The 20,302-nt window shown below is 37.5% G+C and overlaps 1 protein-coding gene across 1 annotated transcript; it reads left to right on the top strand.

Moving 5' to 3' along the window:
• Positions 1-7,783: 7,783 nt before the first annotated feature.
• On the top strand, positions 7,784-18,431 carry NUF2 (NUF2 component of NDC80 kinetochore complex). Its single transcript, XM_072419967.1, has 13 exons — positions 7,784-7,943; positions 9,006-9,080; positions 11,152-11,228; positions 13,346-13,407; positions 13,487-13,584; positions 13,693-13,766; positions 14,222-14,318; positions 15,404-15,466; positions 15,939-16,076; positions 16,863-17,003; positions 17,106-17,281; positions 17,774-17,909; positions 18,022-18,431. Exons 1-13 carry the CDS (start codon positions 7,812-7,814, stop codon positions 18,145-18,147), a joined length of 1,395 nt encoding a protein of 464 aa, XP_072276068.1. The 5' UTR covers positions 7,784-7,811; the 3' UTR covers positions 18,148-18,431.
• The last annotated feature ends 1,871 nt before the right edge of the window (positions 18,432-20,302 follow it).

Below are 20,302 nucleotides of genomic sequence, written 5' to 3'. Positions count from 1 at the left end.
ACTTTGTTTATAGCTTTGTCCTCCTCCACCCTTCCTTCACAGGGGATCCTCATGGTAAGAGATATGACGTCATGTGATTTTGTATCTTATTATGTTTACACATTTAAAGGAAATCTATACTGAAAAAATATACAGGCTGTCATTGCTGGCCTCCTTCTATAAACCTTACTACTGCATTCCTTGCTTTTCATCCTGCTACAAGTTGTGGGCAGGGGTGATTACTGATTATTTCAACAAAATCTGCAACTTCAAGAAGCTCTTTTGTAACTATAGCCTTATTCTTGAGCCGTAAACTATGCCTGTTTGGCGTACAGCCAGAAAGTACAGTAAATATTCCTTTGAACAAAATATGTTTATAGAACAAAAATGTGTTCTGTTACATATCTAATCCAATAATTAACAAAGTAGGCCCTATTTGTTGACCTTGCATTGTACTTAAAGGTCCACTTTATGTACAGTGTCACATTATCAGTATTTATCTTGCTCCCGTCAGCCAAAAGAGTTTGCAATACATACCTTCACCTATCTCAGGGCCTATTCAGGAGCAATTAGAAAGAGTGCCACAGCAATAGGGACAGCCTGCTCATAAACTCCTCCACCTACATTTTTTTGTTTTTTTGGTAGGACAGTCAGAAAAGCCTAAAGTTTGCCTTCCAGTTTCAAGAAAGTTTTCTCCTTGTTCAATTGTTGCTGATGTCGAAAAAAGTTTGTTTGCATTGCTCAGTACTAAGAGAAAAACCTCTAATTGGGGAAACAGGAATCAGTGCTATAGTTTGTATCACAAATGGAAAACTTTTCTTATTATTTTTTAACTCAAGACCAGACTGCCCGTGTGCTTTTATATTAACACCATTTATTACCTTGTTTATAGCTTTGTCCTCCTCCACCCTTCCTTCACAGGGGATCCTCATGGTAAGAGATATGACGTCATGTGATTTCGTATCTTATTATGTTTACACATTGAAGGGAAATCTATACTGAAAAAATATACAGGCTGTCATTGCTGGCCTCCTTCTAAAAACCTTACTACTGCATTCCTTGCTTTTCATCCTGCTACAAGTTGTGGGCAGGGGTGATTACTGATTATTTCAACAAAATTTGCAACTTCAAGAAGCTCTTTTGTAACTATAGCCTTATTCTTGGACCGTAAACTATGCCTGTTTGGCGTACAGCCAGAAAGTACAGTAAATATTCCTTTGAACAAAATATGTTTATAGAACAAAAATGTGTTCTGTTACAGACATATTTCTGTAAGTTACAGGTCTACAATTTAAAAAAAAAATTTCATGAAAAACAGTGTAACGCTTTTGGTACAGAAATCTAGACCTCAGTGTAACGCCCAGGTGGGTAAATCATTCTTTGGGGTTTTGTTGATAAATATTTGTTTGTACTACAACTGCTTCTCTCCATATACAAGTCAAGTGGACTGGGAAAGTGTCTTTGACAAAGTCAAATCCAGGTCAGAAGGATTTAAACATTTGCTAAAATACACCTGGTAATGAACTGTAGTTATCTTAAAAGTGGTTCAGAGTGATGGGAAATGTAAGCTTTAGGTGATGTGTATAGTATATTATACTATACATGAAAAAAAGCTGCAACAGCCCATCGCAAGTTCAAATGCCATCAGCAAGGCTCTAAGGCTGATTGAGTATTACACAAGATTTATTAATATACATTAATTATACAGTACAGTTTGTTACTCTGGTTTATTATTACACCAAAACAAAACTAGTAAAAAAGCTGAATTTTTAAAAATAGAGCAGTTATCAATTTGTATTCTATTTAATTATTTATAAAAAAAAATAAAAAAGTATGATTAAAAAAAAAGTATTATCTCCATATCTACTTCAGATTTCTTTGCTACAGATTTTAACATTTAAAGTGAAATAAAGAGAAATGAGAATAAAAAGAAGACACAATAAATTGTACAAATACAAAAACAAACCTGATAAACAAGCAGGAAGCTGTAAAGTGATGCTGACTCACACACAAATATATTAATATTTCTATAATGGCTAGAGCTTAGTGGGGCATGAACAGCTGCAAAGGCCTAAACATGCTGCTGAAACTGATTATGAGAGGTAAGGACATGTGCAGAGCTTGTTCCCAGGAGTCTGTGCTTGGGTTGTCTTAGGAAGATTATATAATTCTCTATAGATAATACAGAGATTATTAATAATAACCTAAGATGAGGTCTTAAATAGGAGGATTGCTTGATGAAGGTTGGGATCCAGGTGTTAACTTGTCTTATAAATATATATATAAAAATATATATTTCCTTTCACTTTTAGCCTGCACTGTGGTGTTTTCAAGTGTAAAACAACTCTTATACACTCTAATACAGCAGCAAAATTTAGTTCTCTATGGATTAGGGAATCAGTGTTGTGAAGAGTTAAAACCCTTATCAGGTTTCTTCTTGTCTGTATTCCCCCATTTCACGGCAAGGCTAAGATGTCCAGCAGAAGTGACAATTATTTGGTTTGTCCCTCTAAATGCCACATTTGCTGTGTTTGGCTGAATGATGTCCAAGGCTATAAATGGAGGTGAATGGCATTTAGAGATGATATATAATGTTGATTCAATTTCGAAAGCTTTAGAATGCAGGTATCCTTGTACCATTTGTAAGCTGATACCTTTAACAGAGGGAACGCTTGCCTTTCCCAATGCCCATGCCACTAAATTTGTTTTGAACTATAGAATCCATGCCTCCTACTTGAAAACTGACACTTGTGGGAGTGTTGATCACCATGGATCCCAAACTCTAACTGGTTCTTTCTGCTTACCCCATGTTGCTGATGTTTCTTGCAGTGACATAAGCGATCAATAGAAAGAACCAGTAAGAAGTTCCAGGGACCACAGAGATCAATATTTCTCCTGTAACATAGCTTCCCTCATCATCCTGTAGGACAGTTAAATAGGGAGATGGCCCTGCCTTCCTGCAGTAAACACAAGCAAGAGATTTAAATATGTTTTCAGGACCCCTCAATTCTTGTGTTTCCTACCCGCTGCAAACACCTTTCTCTCCACAAACACACTCCACACTACTTGTCCATGGCACCTGGGTAGAAAAATGTTATGGGGCAAACAGTGAACAGAGCTTTGCAATCCACCATCCACTTACCACTAAACTCTGACACCACTCAAACTTGCTATCTAGTCACCTTTGCCTCCATCAAGCTCTGCCATCCAGGCACCACTGAGCTTTGCCACTATAATGCTGTGACAACTAGCCACCCCTGAGCTTCATCTTAGACCACCATTTAGTTTCACCATCAACAAGCCCCACCACCAAGATGGGAACATTTAAATTGAGGAAAAGGGAAGCCTGGGTTACAACTCAAAATAATTTATTATTTGTATATATTGTAATGTAGTGCAATTTTTTTTAGCTACAAACCAAATAGGTTTTGCTGTATTGTGTGTGGGTAATTGTGACCAGGCAATCAACATTTAGACATATAAAGCTTTATAGAAAACAGCAATGCCTTCTCCCTGATCTTTGCAGGTACTGTGAAGAAATGTGTCTTTCAATTTACAGCCATTCCCTGCTCAGCTCAGCTAACCCCTCTGAACAGTATTTCAGCAGACTTCCAGCTTTTCCATCTATATACACACAGAGCAGGAGCTATGGGAAGGGGTGGGTTTGGCTGCTTATGATGTAGTAATCAGCATATAGAAGTTGAGGGCTCCCTTTGAAGAGTTTGAAATATCCAGGACAACAATGTAATTTATTGTTGCTTGCTCTATTTTGAAGTAGTAACTGATATTAGTTTTCTTTTTGTATGTTTTTTAACCTTTTGTTTTTACATGGTCATGCTGCTGGTAACATACTTCCTGTGCTAGTGTGACAACACAAAGTCATTGGAGTTACTGTACTTACTGACTTGACTGATTCTGGGTTGGCTTTCATGCAAAGTAAGATCCATTGCTGATTAAAAAATGGTAGGAAGGTGTTACTTTCAGAACATTTTCATGCACTGCCTGTATGACTACATTATCCAGAAATCCACAAATGTGTACAATTAGTTCAAAGATAATAGTGGATATCATTGCTCAAACTTTTGCTTGCTCTGAGAAGGATATTGATCACCCTAGAGGTACAGGCTAAGGTCTGAATTGATGGGGGTCTGTTCAACTTTATCTGCAACCACCTAAACCATTATCATATAAAAACTGAAGCACACTACAAAAATAAAAAGATCTTTTTGCATTCCTTCCATGTTGTCCTCAAACCACCAGAATTTTGTATCGCTGTTGGCTTTCGTCATATTCAGATACAATACATTTATAAATACATAAATCAGATTTTTTTTTTAACTCCAGTTTAGACAAACAGCTTCAGAGACAAATTTTTGAAACACTAGTAGTATCCAACCTTGAAGTCATGAATGGAGTTCCTTGGTAATTAACCATTTATGCAATATATCAGATTCATTAAATAGGGCTGGGAAAAAGTGCATTTTGCAAGCAACCACTTTACCTTTGCTTATCAATTATAATACGAAAATGAACTAAACTATTTCTGATTGGCTGGGTTTTGCACTGGCTTACTATATTCCCAATTAAATAGCCCAATACTTCCATCTAGTGTTCACATTTCAGAACACATTTTTACATACTGGATTTTGTAACTTCTAATCATGCCCTGACAATATATGTAATACAGTATACTGGTAACTAGGTCTGATGCTAAATAATTGAAAACAAATCTCACCATACAATACATAACTTTGTAACTAACTTTACTTAAAAAAAACCTGGAGATTTATATAGCTACATCACTTTAGACTATTCGCATCTCAGTGTTCAGAAGCAGAATTAAAGTTATTGCTTTTATTTTGCATTCCAGTGCATGTAAACAGTACAATCCAGCTAAAAATGTCCACATATTTTACAGCAATGGTAGGCATTTTAATTTTTCATATAGATCATCAATGGGCTTCACATAACATTTACAGAAATACTGAGGTATAGGGGCCTCAAAAAAAACTACCTAAGGCGTAATATAAAGTGCAAAATTTCAGATAAATTCTTCTTACTAAAGTCCAAAATGATATCCAAACTACAGATACATTATCCACCCAATTTGTTCACAGCTAAATGGCAAATTTTTACATTAGGATGTTCATCTTCACAGCATTCTCATTGATGCCCAATCATAACAAAAAGAAAAAAACCGTATGCTCCTGTTCCACAGATGAACTAATTTAGCACAAATTGCAGAAAAACATATACCTGTCAAGAGAACCTATCTGTAGCCAGCAGCAGCCCAATCAAAATGCCCATACTGTTCCTTTGCAATGAACACAAGTGTCAGAACAGAGGAGGAGTGTGTGGGTGTGATCCACTATGTTTGTAGTGGGCGTGTGCTGTGCGGGACCCACACGGACCACGCCCAGATTCTAACTAAAACCATGAAATACATCAGTCTTTATAGGCATACAGAATCACTTCTGTGTAGGAGGGCTTAAGCCTTTATCTAAGTGTCATTAGGCAGATTCTCCAATAACGTATACTCCGAAGTCTATAAAAGCATAAAAGTACACAAACAGTTAATGGGGGAGATAAAGCACGTGTCTAGCACGTTTGGCACAGAAATGACTGTCCACCATCTTGGATTCTTGTACAAACTGGTATTAGGTATTAACCGCAAGGGTCTCTTATCAGCTTTCAAGGCCATTCTGTGCTCAGCTTTCAGGGTCATCACACTGATTGTTTCTGTTTCAGGTGCTGGTTACAAAGCAGTAAATATTCTTCATAGAAGCAGAGTATAATATTTTATAATCTATATACAGACCTCGTATATTTTTCTCTCACCCCCAAGTAGTAGGGAGGCATTGATTTGTTCAAGCAATACATCTATCACATATCGTGGTCACAAAAATGTACTATGTCACAAAAATATTTGGATGCAATCATTCTACTGTGGAAAAAAAAATCAACAAGTGTTATAGATTTTCCATGCTAATTTGTCCATCACAGTGACCCAGAAAATTCAGCCTGAGGCTGTCTGATATTAGAAGTCTCAAAGAACAAAAATCTCAAAATCTTGGGATTGTCTGGTAACCCGTCACAATTGGTGTCAGAATCCATGCATCTCTAATTAGATATAAATAAAAGACATAAATAAAGATGGCATAAATTAAAAGTGTGTGTGGGGAAACAGCCTTTATAGTCCATAACAACATTACATCAGATATAGTTTACCATAGAACATACTTTATAGGCAGTGACCAGGTCTTCTGATGTAATGTGCTGTGTATTGATGAATCATTATTAGAGTTCTTTGTCCATAGTAATGGGACATTTGGCACAAACCAAAGACAACATTTTAGGAAAGAATCACATACAATATTTTAGCACAGTGACAGAAATGTTAGGGTTTGGAGTTGCTTTGCTGTTTTAGGATCTGGGAAGCTTGCAGTGGTCAAGTCAGCTGTAAATTCCGCATTATAAAAATTTGCTTCAAGCGGACCTACCATCACATTTTAACATTATGTTGAAGGGTGGCTATGCTTTTACATAATGGAACAAAATGTTTTCATTTTTTTAATCAACTTTTTACTGTTTGTTGGGGTTGCCTCCCCTCCAGCCTTTACTTGCGTCACATATCCCAGGATGCTCTTGCTGCACATGCCCAAGCTTATGCATGCTTCATCAAGGGGTTTTCCTTTAAATGTAATATAGTGCAGTGAGATCGGCAGTTTTTCGTTTTTACATTAGGAGGAAAACACGTCATCTGAATTGATGCCTGCAAACTGCAAAGTCGGGTGATGTGAGGAAGAACCAGGAAGATGGAAGAACCTAGATAGAACAGTGGGCCCCAGAAAAAAGAAGTAAGTCAAGACAGCCCCAGATTTGCTGTCCATGCAACACAGCCATGATCAGTTTACATATACATGTCAGAATGCTCCTCTTCCCAAATTTTAATGTTGAGTGGTATGGACTATTTGTCTGAACACTGGATATGCATGTTTGTTTCAGATCAGTAAAAAACAAGGCAGAGAATAAGAATTCTGCAACATTCCCCTTGAAATATGACATTCACCGAAACATTCCGCGATGCAGAATCTTCCAGGTCCATGTGTGTCAATTAGTGACTGTCAGATTCTCCGCTTTATAAACAGACCCCTATGTGTACCACAGGTGTCCAGACATCACTATTTACTTACCATATATTATACTGAAAAAAGGTTGCGTGCACACAATTTTTTTGGTCTAATGTAGTATGTTAGGCAATCTATTTATTTAAATAGAGTTGGGTCCCAATACCGGGGCTGCCACCTGCCCACAGCTTCTTCCTACTCGGCTTCCAAGAATTCTGAGTTGAACACTGGGCATTCTAGCACACACGTTCAATGCAGACTATTCATCTTGAATAGGTCGCCAGTAAACTATGATGGGCATGCAGCACTGTTACAGCTGGCCATGTTGTTACCCCATGTTACTACAATGATGGCCATTAGATGTAAATGTAGGTGAATGGCAGCTTCAGACCTGCCTTGAGTGATCACGTGTGGCCCCCAGCAGCTGACACCTTGCAGATTTGACAGTGACCAGTGCTGTACCCCTCGCTGACGCCTCCATTCATTCTCTATGGGGTTGCAATGAGTGGAAGCTACATGTAGGCAGAGGTTTACTGGCATGAAGTAATCACACCACATCCTCACTGCCAATCTGAGCACAGCCTCGAATTATTAATAAATCTGATCATCTGTAGACCATTTCTAATGTGTGCAATGTTTTCTGTTTAACATCTATATTTGTGCTCTCTTCCAGGTGTCTTGCAGGCTTTATTGCCTTTATATACCATGGCAAATATGGAGAAGATGACTTTTCCAAAGTTTTCACCTGTGGATCTGGTTAATTTTTTCCGTCAACATATTCTTACAGCAGCTGAAGCTAAAAATTTTACCAAGAATGACATCTATCCTAACCCCAAGGTACGATGCTGCTAATAAAAAGTATATTGGTGTAACACACTCTCAATGAATAATAAGTGACTGATATGTTAACTCAAAGTCAGAGTGGAAGGGAAAGCGTACCTAAACTCAATATTTGTACTTTACATAGAAGGGTAGACAACCTTCCTATATACAGTAAAAATGTTGGCGTCAATCAAGACATAATGGGGGTGCAGAGCCTCCCGTGATACCGATGTCACGCATCCTGGGAGGCTCTGGCTGCTCCTTCTGCACATGGCCCAGATCAGGGCATTTTTCTTCCGAGGGGAAAGAGATGAGAGAAAAAAGACAATTATGCTGTTATTTTGTAACGTCACTTTTTTGGCTATCAACATGATTGCCACCTTTATAAAAAATGCTCCATGTTTTTTTTTTCTGCAATAAAGGACTCCTCATTGCAACTTTCATAGCCTGTGCATTGAAATGATCATGATCATATAGAATTTCTGCATCTGTCAAATGTCTAGAGCAGTGTTTCTCAACCTTTTTCACATGGGGGACCCCTTGAAACAACTTTCAAGTCTTCATGGAACCCCTTCTATTATTTCTTTATCCACAGCTCATACTACATTAGTGTGGTGGTCAGTAGGAAGAATGTTTCCTACATTGCTGGGCAGTGGGAATAATGTCACCCTTAGAGATAGTCAAAAAAAATGATTGATAATAGTGCTAACTGACTTTAAAGACACAAATCGCTCATGTCTCAAGGAACCCCTAGCAACCTCTGGAGGAACCCTGGTCCAGAAAGACAAATTTCTGTGCACATGTGTGGGAGTTACCTTGCGTCTGCCCCAGAAGATCCCTAATTCCAAAAGTAAGTGAGTAGATGTCTGTTCTGGCAAGGGAATTTGTGGACATTGCTTTGCTGGATGGGAGGTAAGTAAATTCCCACTTTAAAGTCCTTCTGAATCACCAATGTGGAATAATTCAGAAATCTGTTGTTACACTGTTAGAAAATACATTCTCTGGTTTCTACAGATTTCCATTTACTCTAAATGTTTTATAGGAATGCTTGTCTAATAGATTATTTTTCATTTACAGCTGGAATGGGTTCAGAAGATTTACATGAGAGTACTGCAGCTAGTGTTTAACATTAGAGTGGAAAATTTTTACATGGTAAGAAATTTGTTTGTTGAATTTTTTTTTCATTTATTTATTTTTTTTAGTTAGGATAAGGATATATTTATTTCCAGGTACACCTAGAATGTGTGGAAACACTTAATGTTCTGTAATGAAAATATCAACCTAACTGATGGAAGCCAAGAGCAGGCACCTTTCCATCTGTCAGTCCTCCTCTGTGATGGGGTGGCCCCAGGGAGCAAAAGTGATTCATGGGAGGTCTTTAGGCTGCTCTTAAATTGTATTTAAACCTTAACAATAAAATAATCCAGTTAATATCTATTTGAAAGGATTTTATCTATTTGAAAAGTGAAAAAAATATCTGCTGCAAGAAATCCAGTTACCAATAACTTGCTGCACTTAAATCTCAAGCAGTGTTATGACATGCAGTCTATAAAGGCCATGAAAAGTACCTAATCTATGACAATTCTTTATTGACCAATCTTTCATCATGAAAGGGACAACGGAAGTCTTGAAATGTCAAGCAAAAACCTTTTTTTCTAGTTATCTGACTCTTCTGAAATGTGGGGCTCAGTTTGAGGTTTCCTCTTACTCTATGTCTTTCTGACAATACAAATGAGAGAGGTCCCAGCCTTCCCCATACTCTACTGAAGAAAATAATATTTGTTGCTATTGGAGAGTTCTGCTCAGTACCTGTGGAATAAGCAGGAAGAAAAGTAAATGTATATCCCATTAATTAAGGCCAAGCTAGCAATACAAACCTGCTAGGTGCTCTAATCCTTCCATGCTATGCAAGTCCATTAGAAACCTTTCAGGTTATACTGTTGTCTAAAAGAGAACTGGACACTGGGAAACTAAAAGGAAAAAAAATGTAGGGCCACCCAGGATTACCCCTCCTACTACCAGCAGTCTTCTCTTTTTGCAAGTGTCCTAGGAGGATAGATGTCTCTTTAGTTCTGCCATTGTAAAGACCAACCTATTTCACTAGTACTTTTTTGGTTTTTCCTTGCACAACTGGTAATGGTTCTCCTCCAGAGTCCATTGGTTTTCTCAGTTTTCTTTTCTTGAATCACAGTGCATCCGGACCCATGTAAATTCCGGAATTAGACAATAGGCAGGCAGACATTGTCAGATGATGGTGCCTTGACCTAGGAGAATGGTAGTAAAGGACCCGTGTCAAAGACGGGTGAGCAGATGTGCACCTACGGGTTCATCATTCATTGAAAAAAGGTAGTGGATGCTTTGTTGGCTCAGCTTATTGCTATCCCTCTGGCTGATTGACCATTATGCTTAACAGTCGCTTCCTTAACGCCATGGCTTCAACCCAACCTTTTTTTTCCCCCCATGCCCAGCATTTAAAGTAAATGTGAATTGTGTGAGTCTATCCTAGCTGCTGCTTCTTTCAAAAGGATTCTCTTTTTGTCACCTCTGATGAGCCCAGGAGAGGTGCCCAGGCGTCACTTTTCACTATTTTCCCAGATTTGTATACCACCATGGTTCTCTGTTCATATGTTCACTAAAATCTCTCAAATGTCTTATACCACCTTTATATGTAAAAACCTCTTTTAGTAGGCTTTAAGTAACCAGTCTTTTACATTGGACCTGTAAGGGGTCATTTGCTGTGTTGCCCACCCCTTAGTTGCTTTTGGACTTGTTGAACATTTAATACTTCTTATGTATCTCAATTGAAAAGAAAGAAGGGATTTTGCATTAGCAGAAAAATCCTGCATTTGGATAATATTATTAAACAGGATTTATATAGGGCCAACATATTACACAGCGCTGTACATTAAATAGGATATTGTTAAAGGACACCGTTCACACCCCCATGTTGTCAATGATCATGCTTCTGGTCCTGCCTTCCTACTCAGCTGATGTATATTTGTAGTAGGAAGGGTTATCCTGGATTGGTCTACAGTTTTAGTTGATTGCCATTGTCCAAACTGAAAACTTAAGACTTCCTGTGTCTCTCAGTGGACCCTATGAAATAGATTTATGGGTCTGTTCAGGGTTGTACAGGATGTTTGGGTTGTACAGGATACATAACCATGTTTAAAGTAGTTGCAGATTCCTTGTCTCCCAGCTGCTGACTATGTATGTATTTCAGATACCTGTGAATTTGGAAATCCAGTACCCTCATCTCGTTGAAGGTTTTGCACCACTGGGCTATATCGTAACACTCATGTATGTATTTAGGCTTGTTATATTTTCTGTCACAGTAGCTTAGCATTTTACTGTTTTCTCCAAATGTACAGTATGTCAACATGATTTTCAATATTTGTGAGTGAGAAATCAGGATGCAAACAAAGACTGAATTCCATTTTATGCTCTTGTGTAAAAGCTGAAACAGGAAAAATAATGATGAGATCAGTTTCAGTCATTTTGAATTTGCTTTTATTTTCTCACCCAGACTACAGCAATGCTTTATTATTGGTTAGGGAGGCCACCTGTCACAGTGATGGCCCAATAGAGAGCCACAGGAATGGAATGCCAGGGGTCAACTCGGTGCTGCATTTAGCGTTAACATAATAGAGTTCCCTGAATTCAGGGCCTCTCAGGGATCTAAATATTTCAACAGGAGATATTGTCTGTTATAGCATCCAAAAGACCGTTCTGTTATGGTAAATTATACCCCTAAGCATAATCTTCTGTTGGGTGACAACACTTTTTTTGCATTATCACTATCGCTTTTGTGTTGGAAAGTGTGAAAGTGTAATAAAAGTTGTAACCTTTATCTATAGAAATAAAAAAGGAAGAAAGGCTGGGGTCCTTTGACAAACAAAAAGGGTTATATTGAAAATCCCAATCAATTCAAATAATAAAATGTGTCTTAAAGTAAATATATACAAATTTACATTTGAGAAAAGGTCATAGCCCATTCAGTGGTCTGAGATGTATGACCAGTTCACTATGAAGAGAATTACCTTCAAAGAAAAGACAATTTTAAAAGACAAAAAAGTCTGTAACCCAACGCGTTTTGCCTGACCGCTTCCTCGGGGGGTATTCCTGAGGCATTTGTGTTGGCAGTAGTGCTTGGATGGGACTGTCCATGAACAAAAAAATACAAAAGTATCAGTGCTTGCAAGTACCCTGTCTCAAAATATGATGTTTACCCATGAAAGCAACATGCCCAGGTCTGGCCGTCCAAGCAAGTTCACAATTTTTTGAATTACACATTTTTGAATTTTTTTGAGATTTTCAATATAAGCCTTTTTGTTTGTCAAAAGACCCTTCCGTTTAGTGCATTTTTTTTTATTATTTTTATCTCACGGCTATGTGAGTAGGGGTTGACAACATGACCTTTTTAAATAGGAAATAGATTATATCCTCTCTTTCTGTCTATTACTCTATCTATACATAACAAAAAATGTTTTGCTGGTAGCAACAATATTGATTGGTTGTCATCCTGTCCAAAATGAGAGCTGCATATGTGAGGGGAAAAATAAAACCTTCTGCCACCCACATCAGTTTATCTGTCAAGTAGAATTTCTTAGGTTGTTTACTGAGCAATTAAAAGCTTATCTGCTTCTCTCTGTACATCAAACCAAAAATCTATTTCATGCAGGCTGGAGATGATGGTGAAAATAAGGCAGTTCAACTGTTTTAGGTGATCTGTTTCTAAAAGGAATAATGGTTTGGTAAACCTATTAGAGAAGAAGATTTCTCCAATCCTCCATGTCCTTTGTTGCACACCAGTTTTTGATTTCAGTACCATGGGCATTTTCTTTATGTTCATATATATTAAGGGTCCCTGTTTAGTAGACCTGATAAAATGCATGCTGAAATCATAAATGGTAACTGGATCAGTGCAAAGTGCATTATCTGTAGGAACTTTTGCTTTGTGGTCTAATGTGTAACCCAATGCAATTTTGCACTGAGGAGAAAGATCATTGTTCAAGATGGTTGATTGTTGCCTTCAGCACAAATCATGTTATCAGATGTTTATTTTAGTTACATGACTGATTAGTGTGGTATTCCAGAACAGTATTTTCTTTAGTGTTTTTTTGGGTAGAGGCCCTGCCAAAGTAAGCACTTCATGGCTTCTGTGAGGTTTAGCAAATAGTAATTCATTTACACAGCAGAGCAGTTCATCACTATTTTCCATTTCCTTTCACTAAATAGGTGAATGAGGTGGGTCTATGATAAACGGGGATCAGATGAACTGGGTTGAATGATGCTGATCATCAGACCAAGGACATTAAAGCTAAATATTGTAGCTAAAGCTGGTTTTGTTATTTTAACTTTGGCTGATTATTGTTAGCTTTTTCTGTTAAAGAAATTCTTCTTTTCTCTGCATTAAGGGCACGTCTGCTTCCAATGTGTCGTGTTTACGATTTTCACCCATCTGATGTTGTGAATCCCAGTAAGTACATTCTTGTAGTAACCATCTGAAACAGGGGTGAATCAGGAATTTCTCTGACTCTTGTTTCTTTCATATGCAGAAGGGAAGCAAATTCTCACCTTGCTTAGTGGAGTTGTGAACTTTCTGCACTTCAGAGATACCCGAATGGAGATCTACAGTGCATTCTGTATGAGCTATGTAAGAAGGAACATATTTTTCTCTCTGATACTGTATCAGTCTTGTTTTTGTGGTCAAAGCCTATTGCTACAGGTTTCATTTATACTTATATTTTTCTATTCTATGCAGAAATCTGCTTTGGACAACATGAACCAGCACCAGAAGACCATTCAGGAGTTGGAGGCTAAAAAGGAAAAGCTCACGTAAGTTTTGCTAAATACCATTTCCATTCATTATTAATTCCACCATTTGCCTACTATAATGTGGCTTCCTGCTTGACCTCATAACCAGACTTACAAGGAGACTGGTTGTCCATTATACATTGTGGAACAAATACAAACATGCTCATCAAAGAGGTTGTCACCTTTTTGCCGATGAATGGCTTGTGTGACCCATGCAGCAGAAGACTTACGCTTCCAGTAAGGCCATCCATGACAAGGACAGCAAAAGGTGGAGAAGAGACGAAAGGTGACAGCCAGACTTAGGCATATAAAGCTTAGGCTTTGAGAACTATGACTTCAAATAGTATAGAAAAAAACCATGAAGATCCCTTCCGTAACTGTCCATGAAGTATTTTCCAAGCCTTAGTTACCTTTGTGACAGATTTTACTTTTTAATTTCTTACCTGCTCAATAATATTCACAATTTATTGTCTTAGGACTATCCCACCAGAACAACAAGCAGAATTCAAAGCTCTTTCCAATGATATCCATGACCTACAGCAGATTATAAGTCAGGAATATCGTACTAAGGATGTAAGTACCCTGCATTTGTTTTTTTCATTTTAATTTCCTTGTTATAAATAGGAATTTCAAACAAAGTCTAAGTGAGTCCCCAGTTATAGTCCCCCGGTGGATGCTTACCTGGAGCTGGGACCTGCTGCTCTGTTTACACCTTGCTGTGCAAGATTTATTTTCTCTGTGGCCCACATATGCAGTGTAGGCTCCCATGGAAAATAATGTCCTCTTAGGAAATGGGGACATTTACCAGATGTCACTATTATTTCTTATGGAAATGCATGCATGGGGCACAGTGGAAGAAATCCCAGTACCTAAATAGAGTAGCTGCTACCAGACCTTCCTCCCTGCCACTGTAGGGGATTGTCAAAAAAATGTTCTTATATGAACATATGTGCATAATTTATGCATATTATTTACCTGTATAGGCTTCACTTGTGTAGATGCTTAAAAACCCAGGGACTGCTATGGATACTTCTTTTTTGGATGTGATGTCAACTGAGTGACACACTATAGTTATAGTATTATTTCTTCTGGAATTTCCTGTTGTTATGGGATTTATCCAGTTAGTATTTGATTCCTTTTGTTCTCTTGTAGATTTATGTGACCAACTTTCTCATTTGTTCCACTATACTGACTATATACCACTATAGTGTTCTCCTCAGAGGTTTTCAGCCAGGTGCAGCACCCAGCACTTTTCAGTACCCCCCGGCTGTTTTTGGGTGGTTACCTAAGAGTTGGGTCTCAATACAGGGGCTCCCACCCGCCTATAATTTCTTCCCACCCAATTTAAAAAAAATTCTGGGTTGAATACTAAATGACATAAAAAATTTGGTCTGCCATTGACAAGAGCATCTCTTCCTTTAGACACTTGGGTATAAAATCTATGTGGGAGGCTTGGTTCACATCTGTGCATCTGTATTGCTGTGCCTTGTGCTCCATTTTAGTAAGCCACCCAAGCCATTTGAATAGGTTGTCTACCTCATGGCACACTGCACCACTGGTTTGTCAGCATAGGCAGCATGCTCCTAAATACTTTGTTTCACTGTATACATCTTGTTTGTGTATTGCTGCTTTTTTACACAATATTTTTCCACTTTCAGATGGCTTTCCAGGAAAAGTTAGCACAGAAAAAAGTAGATTTTGCAGAGAAGAATAAAAAACTGGTATGTGGATGTTTCATTGGTTAATATAGAACTCCCAGAAAACTAAACTGCACTCCCAGCATTTAGCAAACATTTTCTTGCCTGATAATATTTTTGTGTGATCCACGTACTGCACCCATTAAACCCTATTGTCTCATATTCATGTCACTGAGGCTTAACAGAAATCTAAGGTCATGTGAACATACTGTAACAGAAATAGTAGGTATTTAAAGAAGTGAAAGATGGGGAAGTGATTGTGTATTGCAATATTGTAGAGATGTGTTACCATGTTTGTACAAAAGACATTACACATAAAGTACTGAAGCCACTAAATATGAACAATTTTTAAAAAAACCTAATTTGTGTGATCCAATTTGTTCCAAAAGAAAAATGTCTGGATTTGTATTTGGTGTCTGATATTATGAAATAACCTGTATATTGCTTAATAAATAACTTTTTTGAGCTTAACTAAGGCAATTTTCTTGTGGCACAGAACCAGTACAAGCTTACTATTGCTACAATGAAGGAGGAACAGGAGCGCATGAAATCCCAAATTGTTGAATCCCCAGAACAACGGAAAAATAAAACAGAGAGAATGAAAGAAAATGTCCACAGAGTAAAGCAAGCCAGGGTAAGGCTGTCCAGATCCGCTAATATTGTAATACTTGGGAATAGATTGCATCAAGCTTGAGTAAATTAAAACTAAGTGGGGAAAAAAACTAAAGTGCAAGCAGGCAGGTTGTTTATTGCAGAGGGAACAGGAGAAGGAACTTCTGCAATAAAACCATCTTACATGCCTGTTAGCAATTATTTTTTATTGTACACTGTGCTGATGATGTGTGGTTCGGTGTACAATGAGGGGTATCCCAGCAGCCCTGGGGATGAAAAAACTCCTGCATGTATTGACAGAAGATACGTCATTCCAGCTTTGACAATCGAGATCGCCAAAGATCCTGAACCTGAAAGAGGACTGGGTGAAGATGGCTGGGCTTACACAGAGCAAGGACAGATGAGTTTGTTTAGAAAAAATGCAATCAGGCAGGTTAGGTTATCTTATTGCAATAGAGATATCACCTGTCACTTTTGCAATGAAGGACTTGTCTAGTCACATTTTTGTGTTATTTTAACTTTTTTTTTTTTTTTTTTGCATATCTGAATTATGTTATTTACATGTGAAAATACATGTTTCTTGTGCACATTTGTTGTAAGACACATACACACACGTACATGAATGTGTAAATGGAGAAATTTTGGAGAAAAGAAGTCATATTTCTCCTATTTATTCTCTCAAAAATGAGTTCTCCAAATTCAGAGTCCGGGTAAAATGTTTGTATCTGACCATAGAACCATCTATATTTTCCTTTCGTTAAACACTTACAATAAAAGCTCTTAACATGATTTGTCATTCTGTTTCCAGCTAGAAACTGTAGAAAAATATGACCATTACAGGGAGAGGGTGGTCCTGGCTGGTTTGTGGCTACCAGACATACAAGCTTATAATAAGAAGTTGCATAGCATTGAAGCCAACCTGGAAATGTATAAGAGGATTCGGGAAGAGGTAACTTCTACGTGTGTATATATCTCCGTGTGTCACTCAATTTAAACTTGGCTGTGTCCCCATTCTTTATAGCTCACAGCAGTCACTTTTCATCTTTTTCAGATTAGACAAGAGGAAGAACAAAATGTAAAAGAAAACCTTGATCTAAAGTCCATATCGTCAGAAGAGGCACAATTAAAAAGAACTATTCTCTTGAAAAAGGAAAAGCTTGCAAAAACCGATATTAAAAACCAAAAGAAACAAGAGGACTTTGAGCAGAGAAAGAAAGAAATTTTGGAGTAAGTTTGGCTTTTATCCAGTGAACTGGAAAGAACGTCTAAAATCCTTCATTTTAATGGCTTTCATCTGTCTTCAAAGTGAACCTAGGTATTACTAATACATATACTGCTCTGAATCAGGAAGACCGGGGCTAGACACGGTCCTTTGTTCCTCTAGTGATTGGGGTTTTCTTACATTTTTTTGAAGTGCCATTTTTAACAGGAAAAACTAATGGCTTTGTGTAACTTTTATTGTTTTGGTTTATTTTTAAAGTGATGTTCTCATACATTGTTTGATGTACAGAGAAGAATTAAGTCACTGCCTGGATTCATGTACTTGTGGGCGCTAATTTTAGTTTGAGGTATTGAGGTCTGTATACAAGGGCGTGTGTATATATGAGTGTGTGTATATAGTATATAGTGTATAAAGTACAGATACACTTTTAATTTGTATACCTTTATAGTCTTGCTCCACTGATGCCTCATTTGACTGGTGTGTCTCCTTTTACATAGGATCTGTAGTCGCATTCAAGAAAAACGACAGGCTATGGTTGGCCGTGAGTCACATGTTGTCCAAGAAATTCAGCAGATAAACAGAAAGAAAGAGGAGGTCCTTGAACGCGCAGAAGAAGAAAAGAAGAAATGTCAGGTATGTCTAAGTGCTAATGACTTTTTGCTTACTGTTTGGATATATACATGGCGTTGTCACTACATGCACCGACTATCTTTAAGGTTAAACAATTTTTACTGGCTTCTTTTAGGATGTTGTGGCCAGCTTCAGGATTGCATTGGAGAAATACCATGATAATCTCCAAAAGACATTTGATCGTAGCACTGAGTGCAAGCGAGAGAAACTGGCCGAGCTGAATAGGATGATTCGAAGATGAATTTGCGAATAAACACAAGTCTTGTCTTTTTTTGTGTCTGTATGTACAACATTTTTGTGTTTTTTTTATTATAAAGAGAATACATTTGGAGTGTAACTTGCAACATGTCATGACTGGGCTTTTCTCCAATAATAAGTATTTTCTGGTGTATATATGTATTTTTGCTAAACTACTATACTTGTCCAACATTATGCTTTTAAGAACAAAAGGATTGTTTGTTGTTTAAAATTGTGTTTATTGTTAATGTATTTTATTTGCAAATAAAATAAAATCTGGTAAACAAATTGCAAGACCATTATGGTGGAAAGTAAGGCTTGTCTACACAGACTGTTTTCCCAGCGCTTAACCTGAGGCTTTTAAAGGCCTTGTTTGAAATCCCCATGCATTCCAATTGGTTAATCCACACCAGGACGTTTCGTTGAGGCACTTTTCTGAAATTTATCATAAATGTTGCTTGCAACGTTTAAAAATTTAAACGCTCGAAAACGCAGGTAAATGCTTCTATTGATTTCAATGGGACGTTTTCCTGCATTTTTAAATAATTAATATGCAAATTAGTGTAAAACCGATAGAAACCACGGCATAAACTTTTTCCAGCAATTTAAAGGCAAGCATTAAACCGCTAACAAAAGTGCATATAAACGCAATAGGAACGTTTACATATGTTTTTAAGAAATGTCCATGTAGACCCAGCCTAAGTTAGCTTTTCTGTTCTAATTGTATTGTTCCAATACATAGGACTTTGGTGGACAAAAATGATGAGTGTGTGGGATGTGTTCCCTCAAGCTTACTTGTGAAAACAGCATCCATGAACATTCAGTGGGTATTGGCAAAAAAGATAATATAGTTTATGGGTTCAGCAAAATAATAAATTGAATATAAACTTCACTAGTAGCATGCAAAATACACAACGATATGCCCTCCAAATTAGAAAATGTTCAGTTCTCAAAATTTTATAGACTTGTCCTACAAAATTCTGCACCCTGGCAAACCCCTCTGTACTGCCTTACTATTACATAAACATATAAAAAGTCTATTTTTAGCAAATGTCCACCATTAATAGCAGCAACAAAAACTGTACTGTACATCAGAAATGTTCCAACTGGTAGTCACTGGTGGTTTAATCCTTGAGAGAAGAGACTAGGGTGTAGGTTTGGCTCCCATGAACGGTTCCATTTCAGATAGAGTCCGGATCACATGAGCTCTTTAAAAATAGAGGCTTTGTAAAATTGGAATCAACAAGTTATAATGAAGAAATGTCACACTGGTGGTCAATGGAAAGGGGCTCCCATCACATTGGTGGTTAGTGGAAAGTTGCTTCTTAGTTGGACAACAAAATGTCTACTGGGGATCTACTGAATGTCTACTGATGGGTACTTAAGAGGATGGTAAATGTATATATTTTGGGCCAGGCACATCCATTTGTGTGTTATAGTCCTACTGCTACTTCTTTGTAGGCTTTGAGAGGTTATGTAAGCTGCAATTTGATAATTACGGCTAGCCTGGTGTTCCGATTCTCTGCTGCTATTACCTTTTGAATCCCTGACCCAGAGTGAGGATGCAGCTCAGGTAATCTGCTAATGGCCATCCAACTTGTCGTACAGTTATCTACATGCTGTTTTCATGGGTGGGATTAGTATTAATGACACCAAAAGATGAGCTTGAGAAAATTGGCAATATTTAACATGTGATCAAGAATAGATTTATAGAACTTTTAAAGCATACATATACCAAGCAACCATACCTATACCAAAATAGGAATGGAATATATGGTGGATTGCTGCTCATTTATAACTGGTGACTTTTCACTTTTAAAAACACACTTCCTGTCCCTTTGTATCTACACTTATTCCTTTATTGTACCTATAGAGGATGCCATTATTGTCCTATAGGCTGGACTTTGGCTGTTTTAGTTAATCTCCATTATATGGAAGATTTAAGGAATACAAGAATACATAGTCATTTCATTTCTAGCAAGACTTTCTATAATTGCTAAAAACTGTCAGAATGTAAAGTGATTACTAAAGCAGCTTCCACATTATAAAATCTGTTAAGCTAAAGTATATAAATACCATTTTTGTTTTCATGTTTAGATACTTTTTAATTCATTAGGTTTTAGGAATCCACTCTGCAGAGTGCAATCTGGCTAACTAGT

This window comes from Pyxicephalus adspersus, chromosome 8, assembly GCF_032062135.1.
Source record: "Pyxicephalus adspersus chromosome 8, UCB_Pads_2.0, whole genome shotgun sequence".
Taxonomy (NCBI): domain Eukaryota; kingdom Metazoa; phylum Chordata; class Amphibia; order Anura; family Pyxicephalidae; genus Pyxicephalus; species Pyxicephalus adspersus.
The sequence above is the reverse complement of the archived record's forward strand: the minus strand, read 5'-3'. Positions and strand labels throughout refer to the sequence as shown.